Consider the following 18,502-nt stretch of genomic DNA (forward strand, 5'->3'; position numbering starts at 1 on the left):
AGTCAAGCGAGGAGTGCCACAGGGATCAGTGTTGGGGCTACTCCTGTTCCTAATTTATATAAATTATTTGCCCTTTAGTATTACGAGTAACTAAAATATTTCTGTTTGCTGACAACACTAGCTTGGTAGTAAAGGATGTTTGAAACATTGACTCTTTCAAATAGTGCAGTTCATGACTTCTAGATAATAAACTAACACTAATTCACAGTAAGGTCAGTTTTATTGTTTTTACACACAATTCAACAAAACCTGGTGTTTTAATTTCACAGAATGGGCATATGATTAGTGAAACTGAACAGTTTCAATTTCTAATTGTTCAGATAGTAAACTGTCATGGAAAGCCCATGTTCAGGATGTTGTTTAAAGTCTTAATGCTGCCATTTTTACTATTCAAACATTATCTGAAGTAAGTGATTGCTCAACACAAAAGTTAGTCTACTTTGCTTATTTTCATTTGCTTATGTCATACGATATATTTTAGGTAACTCTTCCCACTCTAAAAGGATTTTTTGGCTCAGAAGCAAACTGGTGGATTTTTCCCAAATGCTTACTCAAATTGAGGTACCATTTAACCCAATGTTAAACATTTCAAGGAGACCAAAGTTTTACCAGATATGCACAACATGATGGCCCAGCTACTAGACTTACTTAATTCCACCTATTATGTGTATTACAAGGATGTAAAAATATCACATCTTACATAATTTTCCTAATAAAAATGTTATTCTGTCTATAATGTAGTTTGTTTTTTTTTTGTGGTTTTAGGGCGCAAAACTTCTATGGTCATTAGCGCCCAGCCCGTGACGTAGAAAACAGGAAAAAAACGAAATTTAAAATCAGCAGCAATGGGAACAAGGTCATAAAATTTGAGAAACTAAAGGCAGAAGGAATGCTTAAAAATCCACTATAGAAAGGGGTTGGTTGTCCCCCAAAAAAAGCTTCAAATGACTGACGTCATTTCACTGTCACTAATAAACTGTAGAACGCGGTCAGCTGAGCGCGTGTCATCTGCTAAAATCGACGATAAATCAGGCGATAGCTGTAGACGGGAGCGTAACGGATTAAAATAGGGGCATTCAATTAAAAGGTGTCTGACCGTCCACAGCTGAGAGCAGTGGGGACAGAGTGGGGGAGGATCACCGCTTAAAAGATGCCGATGACTAAAAAGACAGTGCCCTATCCGGAGTCTAGCTAAAATTACCTCCTCCCGACGACGCGTTCGGGAGGAAGAGGTCCAAGCGCAAGGAAGGGCTTTCACTTACGGCAATTTATTATGGGGAAGTGTTGACCAATGCGCATGCCATAAATGAGCAACTTGGCGACATAAACCGCTCCGTAGATCGGTAAACGGAAGAGACTGAATAGCTGCCCGAGGAAGAGAGACTGCAGCCTTGGCCGCTATATCGGCCGCCTCATTTCCACAGATACCAGCGTGTCCCGGGAGCCAGAGGAACGCCACTGAGACGCCCCCCAGGTGGAGCAAGCGCAGACAGTCCTGAATCCGGTGGACCAGAGGGTGCACAGGGTAAAGAGCTTGGAGACTTAGGAGAGAGCTGAGAGAATCTGAGCAGATTACATACTGTATCCGCTGATGGCGGCGGATGTAGTGGACAGCCTGGAGAATAGCGTAAAGCTCCGCAGTATAAACCGAACACTGGTCGGGAAGCCGAAAGTGATTTGGGGTGACGCCAACAATATAGGCACTCCCTACACCTAACGATGTTTTCGAGCCATCGGTGTAAATAAATGTGGCTTCCGTCATTTGTGCACATAGAGCAGCAAATGCCCGACGGTAAACAAGTGTAGGGGTACCATCCTTGGGAAATTGACATAGGTCTCTGAGCAAGTCGATCCGGGGATGGAGCCAAGGCGGTGCTGTACCCCAAGTTGTCAAGAAGGTTTTAGGAAAGCGGAAGGAAAGAGAATGGAGCAGTTGACGGAAGCGGACTCCCGGGGGTAGTAGGGAGGAGGAGCGGCCTGCATACCCGACATCAAAGGAGGCGTCGAAAAAAAGGTCATGGGCTGGATTAGCAGGCATGGAAGACAGATGGCTAGCATAACGACTCAGAAGGACTGCCCGCCGATTGGACAGCGGAGGTTCAGCAGTCTCAGCATAAAGGCTTTCCACAGGGCTGGTGTAAAAAGCTCCAGACACTAAACGTAATCCACGGTGGTGGATAGAGTCGAGACGCCGAAGAATAGACGGCCGAGCAGAGGAGTAAACTATGCTTCCATAATCCAATTTCGAGCGCACTAAGGCGTGATAGAGGCGGAGAAGGACCACTCGGTCCACTCCCCAAGAGGTACCATTCAGGACACGGAGGGTGTTAAGGGAACGCAGACAGCGAGCCGAAAGATAGGAAACGTGGGAGGACCAGCACAGTTTTCTGTCAAACATAAGACCCAAGAATTTAGCGACGTCGGAAAACGGAAGGTTGACAGGACCTAGATGTAAGGAGGGCGGAAGAAACTCCTTACGTCGCCAAAAATTAACACAAACGGTCTTACTGGGTGAGAAACGGAAGCCGGTTTCGATGCTCCACGAGTGGAGGCGATCGAGGCATCCTTGAAGACGTCGTTCAATAAGGCTGGTCCGTTGAGAGCTGTAGTAGATCGCAAAATCGTCCACAAAGAGGGAGCCCGAGACATCAGGAAGGAGACAATCCATAATTGGATTAATGGCGATGGCAAACAGTACAACACTCAGCACGGAGCCCTGGGGTACCCCGTTTTCTTGGGAGAAAGTACGGGAGAGAGTAGTGTTCACCCGCACCCTAGATGTGCGCTCTGCCATAAATTCGCGAAGAAAAAGGGGCAGCCGGCCTCGAAAGCCCCAAGAGAACAGTGTGCAGAGGATGCCTGTCCTCCAACAGGTATCGTATGCTCTCTCCAGATCAAAAAATATTGCTACCGTTTGGCGTTTCCGGAGGAAATTGTTCATGATATAAGTGGAGAGAGCAACAAGATGGTCAACGGCAGAACGATGCTGTCGGAATCCGCATTGGGCTGGTGTTAAAAGACTGCGGGATTCCAGCCACCAAGCTAAACGGTGATTCACCATACGCTCCAAAACCTTACAGACACTACTCGTGAGAGAAATGGGGCGATAGCTAGAGGGGAGATGTTTGTCCTTTCCAGGTTTCGGAACGGGAACGACAATAGCTTCCCGCCATCGCCTGGGAAAGGTACTGTCGGTCCAAATTCGATTATAAAGGCGAAGGAGATAACGCAGGCTATGGGTTGATAAATGCAGCAACATTTGGACATGGATACCATCCGGTCCTGGGGCGGAGGAGCGAGAAGAAGAGAGTGCATGTTGGAGTTCGCGCATGGAGAAAACAGTATTGTAGCTTTCGCGATTTTGAGAGGAGAAAGCAAGATGTCGCACTTCCGCTGCACGTTTCTTCGGGAGAAACGCTGGCGGGTAATTTGAAGAGCTCGAAATCTCAGCAAAGTGCTGACCCAATGAGTTAGAAATTGCGACGGGGTCCACTAAGGTATCATGCGCGACAGTGAGCCCAGAGACCAGGGAGAAACTAGGCGCGCCTGAGAACCGTCGAAGCCGACTCCAAACTTCCGAGGAGGGAGTGAAGGTGTTAAATGAGCTAATAAAGAATTTCCAGCTTGCCTTCTTGCTATCGCGGATGACGCGACGGCATTGCGCACGGAGCTGCTTATATCGGATACAGTTGGCCAAAGTTGGATGGTGACGGAAAATGCGAAGAGCACGTCGCCGCTCACGTATTGCGTCACGGCATGCCTCGTTCCACCAAGGAACTGGGGGGCGCCGGGGCAATTCGGAGGTGCGTGGTATTGAACGTTCCGCAGCTGTGAGAATAACGTCGGTAAAATGTGTGACCTCATCGTCGACGTTGGGAAAGCGACGGTCATCGAATGTCGCTAGAGACGAAAAGTGTCCAATCGGCTTGGGCAAACTTCCAGCGTCGCGAGCGCATATATGGCAGTTGAGGCTGCAGTCGGAGAACACATGGAAAGTGGTCACTCGAGTGTGTATCATCAAGGGCGAACCATTCGAAGCGCCGAGCTAGCGGAACAGTACCGACCGCAAGGTCCAAATGAGATAAATTTGCCGTGGAGGCAGACAAAAATGTGGGGACCCCAGTGTTGAGGCAGACTAGATCCGCTTGGTGGAAGACGTCTAGCAATAGTGAGCCACGTGGACAAGGATGTGGAGATCCCCAAAGCGGGTGGTGGGCATTGAATTCCCCAACCAGCAAATAGGGGGGTGGAAGCTGATCAAGAAGATGAAGGAGATCAGCTCGTGCCAGTGGTGTAGACGATGGAATGTATACCGTACAAAGAGAGAACGTGTATCCAGAAAGGGAAAGACTGACTGCGACAGCTTGGAAGGAAGTGTTTAAGGGGATTGGGTGATAATGGAGAGTATCATGGAGCAGAATCATGAGTCCTCCATGGGCTGGAGTGCCTTCAACAGAGGGGAGGTCATATCGGACGGACTGAAAATGAGGGAGAACAAAGCGGTCATGGGGACGCAGCTTTGTTTCCTGAAGACAGAAGATGACCGGCGAGTAGGATCGTAAGAGGATCGACAATTCATCCCGATTGGCGCGAATGCCGCGGATATTCCCGTGGATAATGGACATAGGGTGAACAGAAAATGGAGAAACGTGACCAAGGGTGCTGTCAACTCAACGACTGCTCAGAGCTTGCGACCGACAGCATAGAATGGCATTCAGTCGAAGGCAGAAGATCCTGATCCATAGGTTGGTCAGGAGCAGCTCCTGCCACCAGTGATCGGCCAGTTGACCAGCCACCAGCAGTGCGCCTCGGCGACACAGAAGGTGGCCGAGGGCGATTTCCGCCAGGTGGTGCTGTAGATGGGACACGCCTTGGCGGAGAAGGAGAGGAACTGTGTTTCTTCGTAGCCTTCTTGGATGTATGATGTTTAGATGAAGGAGGAACCGATGGTTGTGAGGTTGTGGTACGTAAAAACTCTTCACGAGAATGCTCTTTTTTCGAAGACTTGGCATCTGACTTTTGGGCTCGAGATTTAGCAGAACCCGACGAAGGGTGAGCCATAGAGTGGGCAGGCGAAAGTGGTGAGGTTGAACGGGCGATCTTTGCGCTGGCCGATCTGACGACCGTGGTACTAAATGTGAGGTCGCAAGTCTGCGTGGCCACCTCCTTTGTTGGCCGAGGAGAAGCAAGGACAGTGCTGTATTTTCCTTTCTGAGGCACGGTGGGCTGTCGACTGGCGAGTAACTTTCGAGCAGCAAAGGTTGACACCTTTTCCTTCACTCTTATTTCCTGGATGAGCTTTTCATCCTTAAAAACCGGGCAATCTCGAGAGGAAGCAGCGTGGTCACCCATACAGTTGATGCAGTGAGGGGATGGAGGTGGACAAGCACCCTCATGGGTATCCTTGCCACATGTAACACATTTGGCCGGATTGGAACAGGACTGGCTGGTGTGATTGAACCGCTGACATCGATAGCAACGCGTAGGGTTTGGGACATAAGGGCGAACGGAAATTATCTCATAGCCTGCTTTGATTTTTGATGGGAGTTGAACTTTGTCAAATGTCAAGAAGACAGTGCGGGTTGGAATGATGTTCGAGTCAACCCTTTTCATAACCCGATGAACAGCGGTGACGCCCTGGTCAGACAGGTAGTGCTGAATTTCTTCGTCAGACAATCCATCAAGGGAGCGTGTATAAACGACTCCACGTGAGGAATTTAAGGTACGGTGCGGTTCCACACGGACAGGGAAGGTGTGGATCAGAGAAGTACGCAGCAATTTTTGAGCCTGGAGGGCACTGTGTGTTTCTAACAACAGGGTACCATTCCGTAATCTGGAACAAGACTTTACAGGACCCGCAATTGCGTCGACACCTTTCTGAATAATGAAAGGGTTAACCGTGGAAAAGTCGTGACCATCAGACCGAGAAACAACAAGGAACTGTGGCAACGATGGAAGAACCGTCTGTGGCTGAGACTCAGTGAACTTACGTTTGTGAGCAGACATAGTGGAAGGTGAGGAAACCATTGCGGAAGAATCCCCATGATTACCGGCGTCTCCGATGGCGCGCTCCTCCCTTGTGGGGGCCCTCACCGAGGGCACACCCGCCTTATGTGATTGTTCACACCTCCCGACAAACGGACGGAGGGACCAATCGGCACTTTCGGAAGGTATCAGCTTGGGTAATCACCCCTCCCTGGGCCTGGCCGTTACCAGGGGGTACGTACGTGTCCTACCTGTCTACCCGGGGCGGGGAATTACACGTTACCCCGTCACCGGCTACGCATGGAAGTGCGTGGGTCGGCCTTCAGACACGCACAGGGAGGAAAAAAGAGAAAGGGAAAGGAAAGAAAAGGGGGTCTCAAACGCCGCAGTGGAGAAAAGGGCAAGGAGAAGAGGGAAGGAAAAGAGAAGGACAGAGGAAGGACGAGGACTTGCAAGTGTAAAAGCAAGGAATTTGGAACAGTTTCGAGCGTCCGTCTCAAACGCCGCAGTGGAGAAAAGGGCAAGGAGAAGAGGGAAGGAAAAGAGAAGGACAGAGGAAGGACGAGGACTTGCAAGTGTAAAAGCAAGGAATTTGGAACAGTTTCGAGCGTCCGTCTCCGGACGTAGGCACAAACCATACTCCCAGAGGGGGAGAAAGGGAAGGAAAGAGACAGAGGTGAGGGGGGGGGGGGGCGAAGATGGGGGACGGGGAGGGATGCAGAAAGGGAAGGGAAGGTATGCAGCCCGGAAAGGAAGGAGGGCCACATTAGCTCGGGGTCCCGTGCTCGCTACGCACGTGTCCACAAAAGAGTTGTGGACCCCCTGGGGGGCTATAATGTAGTTGATTCTGCAATAAAGCATAAGTCTGCTACGTAAGTATTGACCATTTTAAGTTACAGAAAAAAAATTAGAGCAACACTTTATAAACTTTAGGAAATATTTCTACCTGAATTCTGAAAAATAAAACTTCTGGGAAATTGCAAATGAAGATATGAGTCCAATTAAACATTCCTGAAGCATAGTCTTCATCTTGCAGCATTTATTCATCTTCAAGCTTCCTCTTGGCATTATTCTTAGCACTTCTTGCTTCTTTGGTAACTTTAAGAGAGAATCTTTCCACTTCATGGATCTGTTTTCTGTCACATGCAAGCAATTTTTCTTCCATATTAGGGCCACATTTTATTCCTACAATTTTCAGGACTTCCAACCTTCCTCTTACTTCATCATTGAAACATATCACTGCATCTAGTACACCAAATTTTAATATATTTGGTCCTATGGAAACATTCTTGGGTAATCTTTCCCATATGCAATGGTTGAAACTCGTTTTTATTCTGAGTGCCTCCATGAAGATATTTACTAAGCAAAACAGGGTCACTCAGGTCTCTAAAAATTGGATTTGTTTAGTTCATAACAGTCTCAGGAAGAAAATGCTTATGATGGTATATTTTACCACTTTCTATTGCTTTTTGGTAACCACACCAAGAATTTGCTCTTTTAGGGCAAGGTCTTTGAACAAGATGGGCATCTGTGGGCAACTTATGAAAGTAGGTGGCCCATACAGCTTCTCTCATTGCTTCAGCATCATTCAGAGGTACAGTTTGTGTAATGGCTAGTCCATAGTAACTCTGAAGGTGGTCTATTTCAGTCTGTCAACCTGCCTTGGCCAGACAAATTTTCCACCAGATAGCAACTTTCATTTCTCTTTGTAGCTTCCTCCACATAGCACCCATCCTCTTTTGCAGAATTCCACAACCCTCCAGTTTTGTTACCAAGGTATCATGATAAACACTGAACTCATTAATTTTATTTAAAGCTTTAGGGTCCTCATTGCCTAGGCACTTCAAATATCTAACATTATAAACAGGCACCGACCTCATATTTTTAGAGGTCCATCAGAATCCATACCTCCACTGTAACCATCATCATAATTCTTACAACACTTATGTTCAATATGTTCTTCAGTGTTACCATGGTACATGTGGCAGTACTTAGATAAGTACTCAACATCAACTTTTCCCTTCTATAGAGAAGTAGCACTTACAACAATTCAGGGAACAATATCCTCAACATTGCCATGTCCTATCAAGTGCAACAGCAATGTTCCTGGTTCCACTAATATTTACAGTTTCTTTTACTGCAGGTTTCATAGATGCTTTAGACAACTGTCAAAACACCTGAAAGTATTTTATGCACATGCTGAATGTACTGGGAGGAGGAAGGCCATCAAACCACAAAACATTTGAGCAGCCTTTTTTCTTTTCCTATTGCACACATTGCATACACTAACTTCAAATTCATATCTTATGAATTATGCACAATGTTCAAAGTCATTTTCGAGGTAGATTTATTGTAGGATCTACACAGAACAACTAATTTTGACGTTAACCCTTCCTTCTACCTTGTTGTTCAGTTATTTCCAGACAGCCTATATTATCACATTGTTCACATTTCGCGACTTCCTTTATCAAAGAAGATAAGAGGCCCACAACAAAAAAAGATCCACTACAAACAGCATCACTGTTGACACAAATTTGAATCGCCAGCAGGTGTGCCATGTGGGAGTTTCTTCCCTGAAGAGCTGATACACAGGTCACTTTCAACAGTGTTGCTTGCACTTGGGCAACCAACATTCAGTAACATGTTAAACTACTTCAGTGAAACAGAAGTAAATACTAGCAATGATAATCATTTAAAGACACTAGAAACCTGCGCTGTTACCAACATATACAATGTATCATATGTATAATTGCTGGAAACAAAGTTAACAGTTCTTTTCGAAATACTTTTTCTGTAAAAGAAAAGGGGGCATGGTAGCATACATGATAAACTTTGAAATTTGGTGTATATAAGTCATTTTTCATTTTAAACCCTATGATATATATGTCAATGCAATCAGGAAAGACTATAGAATTTAATAAAGTCATAAAAAATTTCTATTTTTCCACCATGTGTAAGTGCCCCGTATCCTTAATACTCAGCAGAAATCAAACCTGCATTTGGATTAGACTTCTTTAACACTCTTGCAGAAAGAGGTTCAGTATACTGCTGCATCCATTTTCAATAAGGTACTTCTAGACTTTAAAAAATCTTAGCTGTAATCAACACACTTTCAAATCAGAACTGAAGAGTTTCATCATGGGTCACTCCTGTCGAGGAGTTACTTGAAAAATTATGCCGATTCTTCTTGTATTGTTGATTGCATTTACTTAAGCTTATGGCTTGACTGGGTTCATGAACATTTTAATTTGATCTGTTATTACTTTTATGTTCTAATTTCATGTACTGTCACGTTCCATGACCTTTGATATTTGCTCCTCAATTTGGGCCTATGCAACAGCTGGTTTGTTTCCCTGAGTCAGCAAAGACTTTATATTTTTTATTTCCCCATAAGTTCCAGAGCATGCTCTTCAGCCAGCAAGTCACAAAATGAAGTTTACTGAAGGAAAAAAAATTATCTACAATGACCAACTATTATGCATGACTATGCAGAGAAGCTAATTAAATACGTAAGCAGAGGGGAAAATAGGAAAAGTGACCTTAAAACTTAACATATGGATAGTAGCTATGCAGAATCACTAAACAGTTTATCTTTGACAAGATGACAATAGTTAAAATTTATCCTTGGCAACAATTATTAAATTGGTTCAAATGGCTCTGAGCACTATGGGACTTTACTTCTAAGTTCTCGGGGACTGATGACCTCAGAACTACTTCAACCTAACTAACCTAAGGACATTTCACACATCAATGCCCGAGGCAGGATTCGAACCTGCGACCGTAGCAGTAGCACAGTTCCGAAGAATTATCACTACTTATTTGTAACTCCAGCCACATCATTTTTCTACATTGAGTTGGTCACACTCAGATGTCTGACTCAGTCAGCAACACTCAACAGAGCAGCAAAACCTCTGAAGATGTCCAGCACAGTTCTGGAAGAAATGTTAGGAACAGAAGAGTTTCATGAGCAATGACCTTATATGCTGAAATGTTTACCAGCAGTGAGATTCTTATTTTCCACAACATGTAACATCTTGGTGGTGGTGGTGGTGGTTAATGTGTCTCCAAAAGTCCTACTGCAGACCAGGTAGCGGGGAAAGTGATTCACCCCAAACCAGCAAGCCTTGCCCTCATCTGAGGGTGTAGCAAGATAAGGGAAGGCAACAGGGTCATAAGAAGCAGCATTAAATGATCCATTGTCAATCAAATATACAGAAATATAGGAACAGCCAGTTTTTGGAGCTTTATACATTTCATATGCAAAGCATCTATCCCAATATCACTGGCTGATCAGGGGCTCTCCCCATGGGTGCCACCCAGCCACAGCAAAGGCCACTTGGCATGGCAGCCATTACTCAGAGGCCCAATGTCCCACAATGACAAGCAAACACTCCTTGGAATACATGGGGAGGAAACAGCTCAGGTATCAGAAGTTTGATCCCTGTGGTGTCAGGGGGCTCAGCCAGATGGGTAAATTACAATCTCACCACAGACTGGCTACACATGTAGTGTGGTGTGGTGTGGGGAGGGGAGCAGCAGGGGCAAGGGCAGGTTTACACCAGGGAAGGAGGAGTAAGACGAGTCCATGCCACAAATGCAAGGGGAGTGTCTTCTTCCTCAAATGGCCCACACTACAGAGAGAAAATTAGTAAGTGGACACCAAAACCCATAGGAGAATCAGAAATACCAAAAAGGAAAAGTGAAGAAAAGACAGCAAGGGGATAAACTAAAAGGAACACAAGAAATCAAGTGGATAGTCAGGTTGACTTAATAAGTAGGACAGGGTGAGGTTGGGTGGGGGGGCAGCCTGGGAAGGAAGAATGGGCTGCAACGTCTTCGAGCCCCTTGTGCACCATGCCTGAACCCATGAAAGAGCCATGAGCCTCCAGCAGTTTTCTACTGTATTTTTACCAGTATCATTGTAGATTCTAATGATTTCACAGAATCTAAGCTACCACTGATTAATTATTGAGCACTATAAACTACTTCATACCATTTGTATGCCAATGTCCTCTCCCTTTTGGTGGCAAGGGACCAGAGTAAAAAACTGTCAGTTTGTGTTACACTGTGTACATGTCAACACTTGCAGACTAAGGTAAGCCAGGAAACTTCTCTGAAGATAAGTCTTTTCCAATTGACTCACAAAATGCAGGTGTTTTACAAAAATATAGAGAATACATTATCATGCCTAATGGTTTAGGAGACTTATTGGCATTCTAAACAGGTTCCAGTCTGAATAGATAAATATAGATCCAGCATGGTTCAAGGGAATCTTACCATTCTTCCCATAAAAGGGTGGCAAGCTCAGCTAACAATGATGGAGATGGATAGTGTTTATGCTCTCTTCTCTCTTGAGAATCACAGAGGTTCAGTATCAAGCTCTAATGGCTGATAAACAGGGGAGGTGTGCAAGTTCATCCACATGCACACCAAATCCACTCGTGGAGGATGGAAGCTGTGCCAAGAGGGGCACTGTTGACCTTTGACATAGTATTGCCATTTGATAACCAAACTTTTACCACAGGAAGGGTCTGATAAGCCAAGAGGGTTAAGTGGTGTTTGGCAGTAATGCTGTCTTTCAGACCCCCCCCCCCCCCCCCCCAAAAAAATCCATGTGCAAACGCACTGAGCTCCAACAATGCCCTCAACTAAAAAGAACATTGCTCTGATCTCTACTGACTCTTGCACAGATGCCATTAATAATCAAAGGGCTAGCATCTGTACGTATGTGTAAGAAAGTATTTCTTGTTCCATATCTTTGTCCAATCCTTGTACTTCAGCTTTGTGTTTTGACTTTGGTGAAATGAAGGTGCACTAAGTATATAATGTTTTATATGTGCTTCAGCGAAAAAGTTTCAGGTCACTAGCAGAAGTATATCTGGCTGAGAAACAAAAATCTTAACTGACACACACTAATATGTAATTTTAAAGGATACTTTTTGCTTCTCTAGGAGGTACTGATATTTGGTAAGTGTTTAATACTTTCTCACTTTTTATCATGAGTATCATCTGTAAAAAAGATCAGTACTTTAGTCAAAATGTTCAGTAACTTTTATAATACTTAACACTATTTGTAAAATATTTCTTAACTTTCGTATGATTCAAGTTTAAGTTATTCAATTTCAACTTTCATTTGCTTAATTTAATGACTTAATTGCAGCCAAGGATCAGTTTGTTCACAGTACTAATTTTTACCTACACAGTGAAAATATTCCTTTTTCACAATATTCAGATTTCAGAATATCTTAACCACTACATTTAGATCACAGATCATTCTTATTTTGACCCTAAAAAATTGTTTGCAATAAGCTAAATGTGGAAAATATAGTACAACATTGAGGTAACTAGTACCACAACATGCTTTACATATATGTATGTGTGTGTGTGTGTGTGTGTGTGTGTGTGTGTGTGTGTGTGTGTGTGTGTGAGAGAGAGAGAGAGAGAGAGAGAGAGAGAGAGAGAGAGAGAGAGAGAGAGAGAGAGAGAGAGAGAGAGAGAGAGAGAGAGAGAGAGAGAGAGCAAACCGTAAAGGTTGCCCAGATGGCAACAAGGCAACAAAGTTTCAGCCAGCGTATCCAACGTGTAGCTGGTGCATCACACTTTATGTCTTCAGTTTCTTCAGTATCTTCTTCTTTACACTGCACTTTTGAACTGGAACAAGACAAAAGTAACACTTGTCACTAATGATAAGTTTAGCAGTAAATATGATTTACTTTACAACAAAATTTATGGACAATATAGATGAGCTCTAACATCACAATAGTTTAAACATGTGCACATCATGTTTATGCGGAAAATATTGGGAAAGTCTTTTACAATTGTTTTTGCCTTAAAAGCTTTCATATAGCAAATAAAATGTGGAAAGTCTTTAGACTGTGTTAATCATTTCCAGTTAAAAATTGCTTTATTAATTCGAAATTATTGAGACAGTTTATGGAAATTCGTGTTTAATGTGTTTCAGAGCCTTTGGAAATAAATGGAGAAAAATGTTAAAGAAACTTTCTGGTTGTACAAGCTGAAATAGTCTGTCAAAAGTTTCTCAGGTTGATGTGGTGTTAAACTAGAGATTTCATACTATCAGTTGCTGAAAGAATACTGTGTGTTTAGAAATTATACAAAGTAACTTAATTGTGAAAGAAAGTAACTTACATCATCATCATCACCACCACCACCACCACCACCACCACCACCACCACCACCACCACCACCACCACCACCACCACGACCACCACCACGACCACCACCACCACCACCACCACCACTTTCTCAGACGTTAAGTCTGGTTAAAAATGGGACGTGACGCGGACCTTGATCAAGCGTCACTTCCTTTTAACTGTACGGTAGATGTTATATTGCATTTAGGAACTTTCGGGTAATTGAACATGTATCAATAATTACGGATTTCTGTAATTGTATATATAAGTTTGGATGTAGCTGTATTGTATTGATGTACTGGTGGATATTGTGTGGTATGACTCCTGTAGTTGATAGTATAATTGGTATAATGTCAACTTTATTCTGATGCCACATGTCCTCGACATCCTCAGCCAGTTGGATGTATTTTTCAATTTTTTCTCCTGTTTTCTTTTGTATATTTGTTGTATTGGGTATGGATATTTCGATTAGTTGTGTTAATTTCTTCTTTTTATTGGTGAGTATGATGTCAGGTTTGTTATGTGGTGGTGTTTTATCTGTTGTAATGGTTCTGTTCCAGTATAATTTGTATTCATCATTCTCCAGTACATTTTGTGGTGCATACTTGTATGTGGGAACGTGTTGTTTTATAAGTTTATGTTGTAAGGCAAGCTGTTGATATATTATTTTTGCTACATTGTCATGTCTTCTGGGGTATTCTGTATTTGCTAGTATTGTACATGCACTTGTGATGTGATCTACTGTTTCTATTTGTTGTTTGCAAAGTCTGCATTTATCTGTTGTGGTATTGGGATCTTTAATAATATGCTTGCTGTAATATCTGGTGTTTATTGTTTGATCCTGTATTGCAATCATGAATCCTTCCGTCTCACTGTATATATTGCCTTTTCTTAGCCATGTGTTGGATGCGTCTTGATCGATGTGTGGCTGTGTTAGATGATACGGGTGCTTGCCATGTAGTGTTTTCTTTTTCCAATTTACTTTCTTCGTATCTGTTGATGTTATGTGATCTAAAGGGTTGTAAAGGTGGTTATGAAATTGCAGTGGTGTAGCCGATATATTTATATGAGTGATTGCTTTGTGTATTTTGCTAGTTTCTGCTAGTTCTAGAAAGAATTTTCTTAAATTGTCTACCTGCCCATAATGTAGGTTTTTTATGTCGATGAATCCCCTTCCTTCTTCCTTTCTGCTTAATGTGAATCTTTCTGTTGCTGAATGTATGTGATGTATTCTGTATTTGTGGCATTGTGAACGTGTAAGTGAATTGAGTGCTTCTAGGTCTGTGTTACTCCATTTCACTACTCCAAATGAGTAGGTCAATATTGGTATAGCATAAGTATTTATAGCTTTTGTCTTGTTTCTTGCTGTCAATTCTGTTTTCAGTATTTTTGTTAGCCTTTGTCTATATTTTTCTTTTAGTTCTTCTTTAATATTTGTATTATCTATTCCTTTTTTTCTGTATACTAGATATTTATAGGCATCTGTTTTTTCCATCGCTTCTATGGAGTCACTGTGGTTATTCAATGTGTAATCATCTTGTTTAGTGTGTTTTCCCTTGACTATGCTATTTTTCTTACATTTGTCTGTTCCAAAAGCCATATTTATATCATTGCTGAATACTTCTGTTATCTTTAGTAATTGGTTGAGTTGTTGATTGGTTGCTGCCAGTAGTTTTAGATCATCCATGTATAGCAAATGTGTGATTTTGTGTGGGTATGTTCCAGTAATATTATATCCATAATTTGTATTATTTAGCATGTTGGATAGTGGGTTCAGAGCAAGACAGAACCAGAAAGGACTTAACGAGTCTCCTTGGTATATTCCACACTTAATCTGTATTGGCTGTGATGTGACGTTATCTGAATTTGTTAGAATATTAAGTGTTGTTTTCCAGTTTTTCATTACTATGTTTAGAAACTGTATCAATTTAGGATCTACTTTGTATATTTCCAATATCTGTAGTAACCATGAGTGGGGTACACTATCAAAGGCTTTTTGGTAATCTATGTATGCGTAGTGTAGCGACCTTTGTTTAGTTTTAGCTTGATATGTCACCTCCGTATCTATTATCAGTTGCTCTTTACATCCTCGTGCTCCTTTGCAGCAGCCTTTTCGTTCTTCATTTATAATTTTGTTCTGTGTTGTATGTGTCATTAATTTCTGTGTAATGACTGAAGTTAATATTTTGTAGATTGTTGGTAGGCATGTTATGGGGCGATATTTAGCTGGGTTTGCTGTGTCTGCTTGATTTTTAGGTTTCAGATAGGTTATTCCATGTGCAAGTGTATCAGGGAATGTGTATGGGTCTGCAATGTAACTGTTAAATAATTTAGTTAGATGTGAATGTGTTGAGGTGAACTTCTTTAGCCAGTAATTTGCTATTTTATCATTTCCAGGGGCTTTCCAATTGTGTGTAGAATTAATTGCTCGGGTGACTTCATGTTGCAAAATTATCACTTCAGGCATTTGTGGTATCATCTTGTATGTGTGTTTCTGCTTGTATCCACCGTGCATGCCTGTTATGTTGTACTGGGTTTGACCATATGTTGCTCCAGAAGTGTTCCATGTCTTATGTTTGGTGGATTGTCTATTTTAATGTGTGTGTTATCTATTGTTTGGTAAAATCTCTTTTGGTTTGTGTTGAATGTTTGGTTTTGTTTCCTTCTATTTTCACTTTTTTTGTATCTTCTAAGTCGTTTGGCCAATGCTTGTAATTTCTGCTTCTTTTCATCTAATTGCTCTATTGCTTCTTGTTGTGAGATTTTACCTAACCTTTTTCGTTTTTTGTCTGATATTTCATTTCTTATAAATTGTGTTAGCTGTCTGATGTCTTTTCTCAGTTTTTCTATTCTGATCTGTAGCCTGTGTTGCCATGCTGATTTTGTGGGTTTCTTCTGTGTGTTGGTTTGTTCTTATCTCTGCCTAGTGTGTATATTTAGTGTAGTGAGTGCTCCTATATAAACCAGTAGTTTTAACTCTTCCATAGTTGTATTTTCATTTATTTTGTTGTGTATGATTGTGTTGATAGTTTTTAGCTTGCTTCTTTTTTTTATATTATTATTATTATTATTATTATTATTATTATTATTATTATTATTATTATTATTATTATTATTATTATTATTATTTTTATTATTATTATTATGCACTGTTAACACAGCCTCATTAGGACATGCATGAAAGTGAACCTGTAAGGTTCAGAATTGGTCACCTAATATAAATTTTTTAACTGCTGACAGAATCTTTAATGAACACTAAGGAACTTACAGAAATGTTTCCTGCAGCACTAAGTGCAGCATATCTTCATTTTTTCCAAATGTCCAGTAAAGCTACATTTTGTAACAAATTTCCCATCTGTGTTCAGTTCCCTGCCAAATCTTATGAAGCTAGTCTAAGTATGGTAGCAACTGTTGCTACCCATTGTCACAGCTCATCAACATTTTCCAGAAATGGAAGACCAAATACTCTAACCCCATACACATATCTATTTGGTTAAATCAGGTGATTGTGGTGGTCAAGATACTGTTACATCATGTCTAACCCAAGTCAGCATATTCCTACAGAGATGAACGACAACTTCACAATGAAATTGTGGTGGTGCACCATCTTTCTGATAAATTCTGTGCCGATGTACTGTCTTAATTGAGGCATTAGATAATTTTCAAGTACATTAAGGTTCAATATGCCAGTTGCAGTTGACTAAGAAAAAATAAGAACTAAAATATCATGTTACAGCTTACAGCACAGAAAATATTTACCCTACGTGATTCCAATACATGGTTGATTAGTGAAGTTTCTGCTCACCCCATATCAAAACATTATGCCAATTCACTTTACTGCTGGTACTGCTGGCAGCTCATTGAACACAATTTTATCAAGAAAATTGTCTTCAGCATGCAATTTGTTAAACATCCCTGCAAACACTGAGCTCATTTTCTTTTGTTGTTTTCCCTCAAAGCTTCAGTGGTTTGATGCTTAAAAGGACAAAAGTACTAGGTAATCAGTCCTTTTGCCCTCCAACAGACAAGGCTACATGACTATATCAGAGAGCTTACCACACAAACCCCTGGGGGAAAGAAAAACATCTACCAATGTCAGTGACTGAGGTAAGAGAGACAAGACAGAGACAGGAAGAAAGCCAAGCAAGGTGCCACTTCTAGGGAACAGCCAGAAGTTCAAAGTGGAGTACAATGAGGGGACATACTTCCCCAGTCCCTGCTATTTACCAGTGGTACTATACTCCAAGATTGCCTGGGAAAGACTAGCAACACGGACAGCTAGAGAATCACAGAGAGACAGAAGATAAATCAAACAGACTACATGAGGAGGAGGGAAGAAGAGTAAAGAGCAGATGATGTGAAGACCAACCTCGACCACCAAACCCAGACAACCACAGTCCAGTCTGAGCAGGGGCAGCAACAGTTTTCTGCCGACCCCTCAATGGGCCAATATGGTTATGTGGCCCATCCTTGACAATTGTAAAAACCCACTTCACAAAAAATGCAAAAGTCAACCACTCAGGCATTCTCTCTAACATCAGGAAGATTGAGAGTCCACTGCAGGGTGGCTAGGTTGAGCCAGTCCGAAAAATTTGGACCACTATGACAGGGGCACCACAATGACAGGGCAGTGGGTCCTCACTACAGAGGTGGTGATCATGAATCAGCAAGTATGGCTAATATGGAGCCAGTAAAGAATGGTACAATCCTTGTGAGAGGCCTGCTTGAACTTTCACAGATTCATAGTCTCCTTTATCACTTTTAGTTAGTTTGGTGAAAGAGTGAGCCATTCTGTATTCCAGACATCTGAAACTTGATGGCATAGTAGCAATTGGAGGTCTGTTTCCAGACTACTGATCAAGAGTCAGTTTACTGGTAGCCTGTTTGGCCAGGCTATGTTCATTTCCTGGAATCCAGATGTTCCTCATGGTCCAGACAAAGGTCACTGAGCATCCACACTGTTCAAGGGCATACAGGGAATCCTGGATAGCAATAACCAAGGCATGACAACAGTAGCACTGGTCAGGAGCTTGCAGTCTGAGCAAGGGGTCCGTGCAGATGAGAAAAGACCCACCAGTATAGGAACAAATATGCTCAAGGGCACCAGAAATTACTACCAACTCTGCACTACAGCCATTCACAAAGAGCACAGTTCTGTATGTCCTGTAAGAATATAACTCAGATACACCAAGGATGGAGAAAACTCAGCAGCAGAGAGCCTCAGGATAAATCTATGCTTCAGGTCCTTGTGATAGGTCAAGATGAAGCTATGGACAAGGCCACCATTGCAAGAGATGGATTACTGTGTTTGGAAAGAGGAGATTGTAGTTTGGATGCTTAGGGGAGCTGTGAACATAGGTAGC

At 42.3% G+C, this 18,502-nt stretch overlaps 1 protein-coding gene across 1 annotated transcript in view; it reads right to left on the reverse strand.

The window, feature by feature from the left end:
* LOC124556353 (P protein-like) overlaps nucleotides 1-18,502 on the reverse strand; it is an 81,861-nt gene that overhangs the window by 45,178 nt on the left and 18,181 nt on the right. The window contains exon 4 of the mRNA XM_047130321.1: nucleotides 17,509-17,629. Within this exon, the coding sequence (XP_046986277.1) occupies nucleotides 17,509-17,629 (121 nt within the window). The remainder of the gene's footprint in view (nucleotides 1-17,508; nucleotides 17,630-18,502) is intronic.

This window comes from Schistocerca americana, chromosome X (assembly GCF_021461395.2).
Source record: "Schistocerca americana isolate TAMUIC-IGC-003095 chromosome X, iqSchAmer2.1, whole genome shotgun sequence".
NCBI lineage: Eukaryota > Metazoa > Arthropoda > Insecta > Orthoptera > Acrididae > Schistocerca > Schistocerca americana.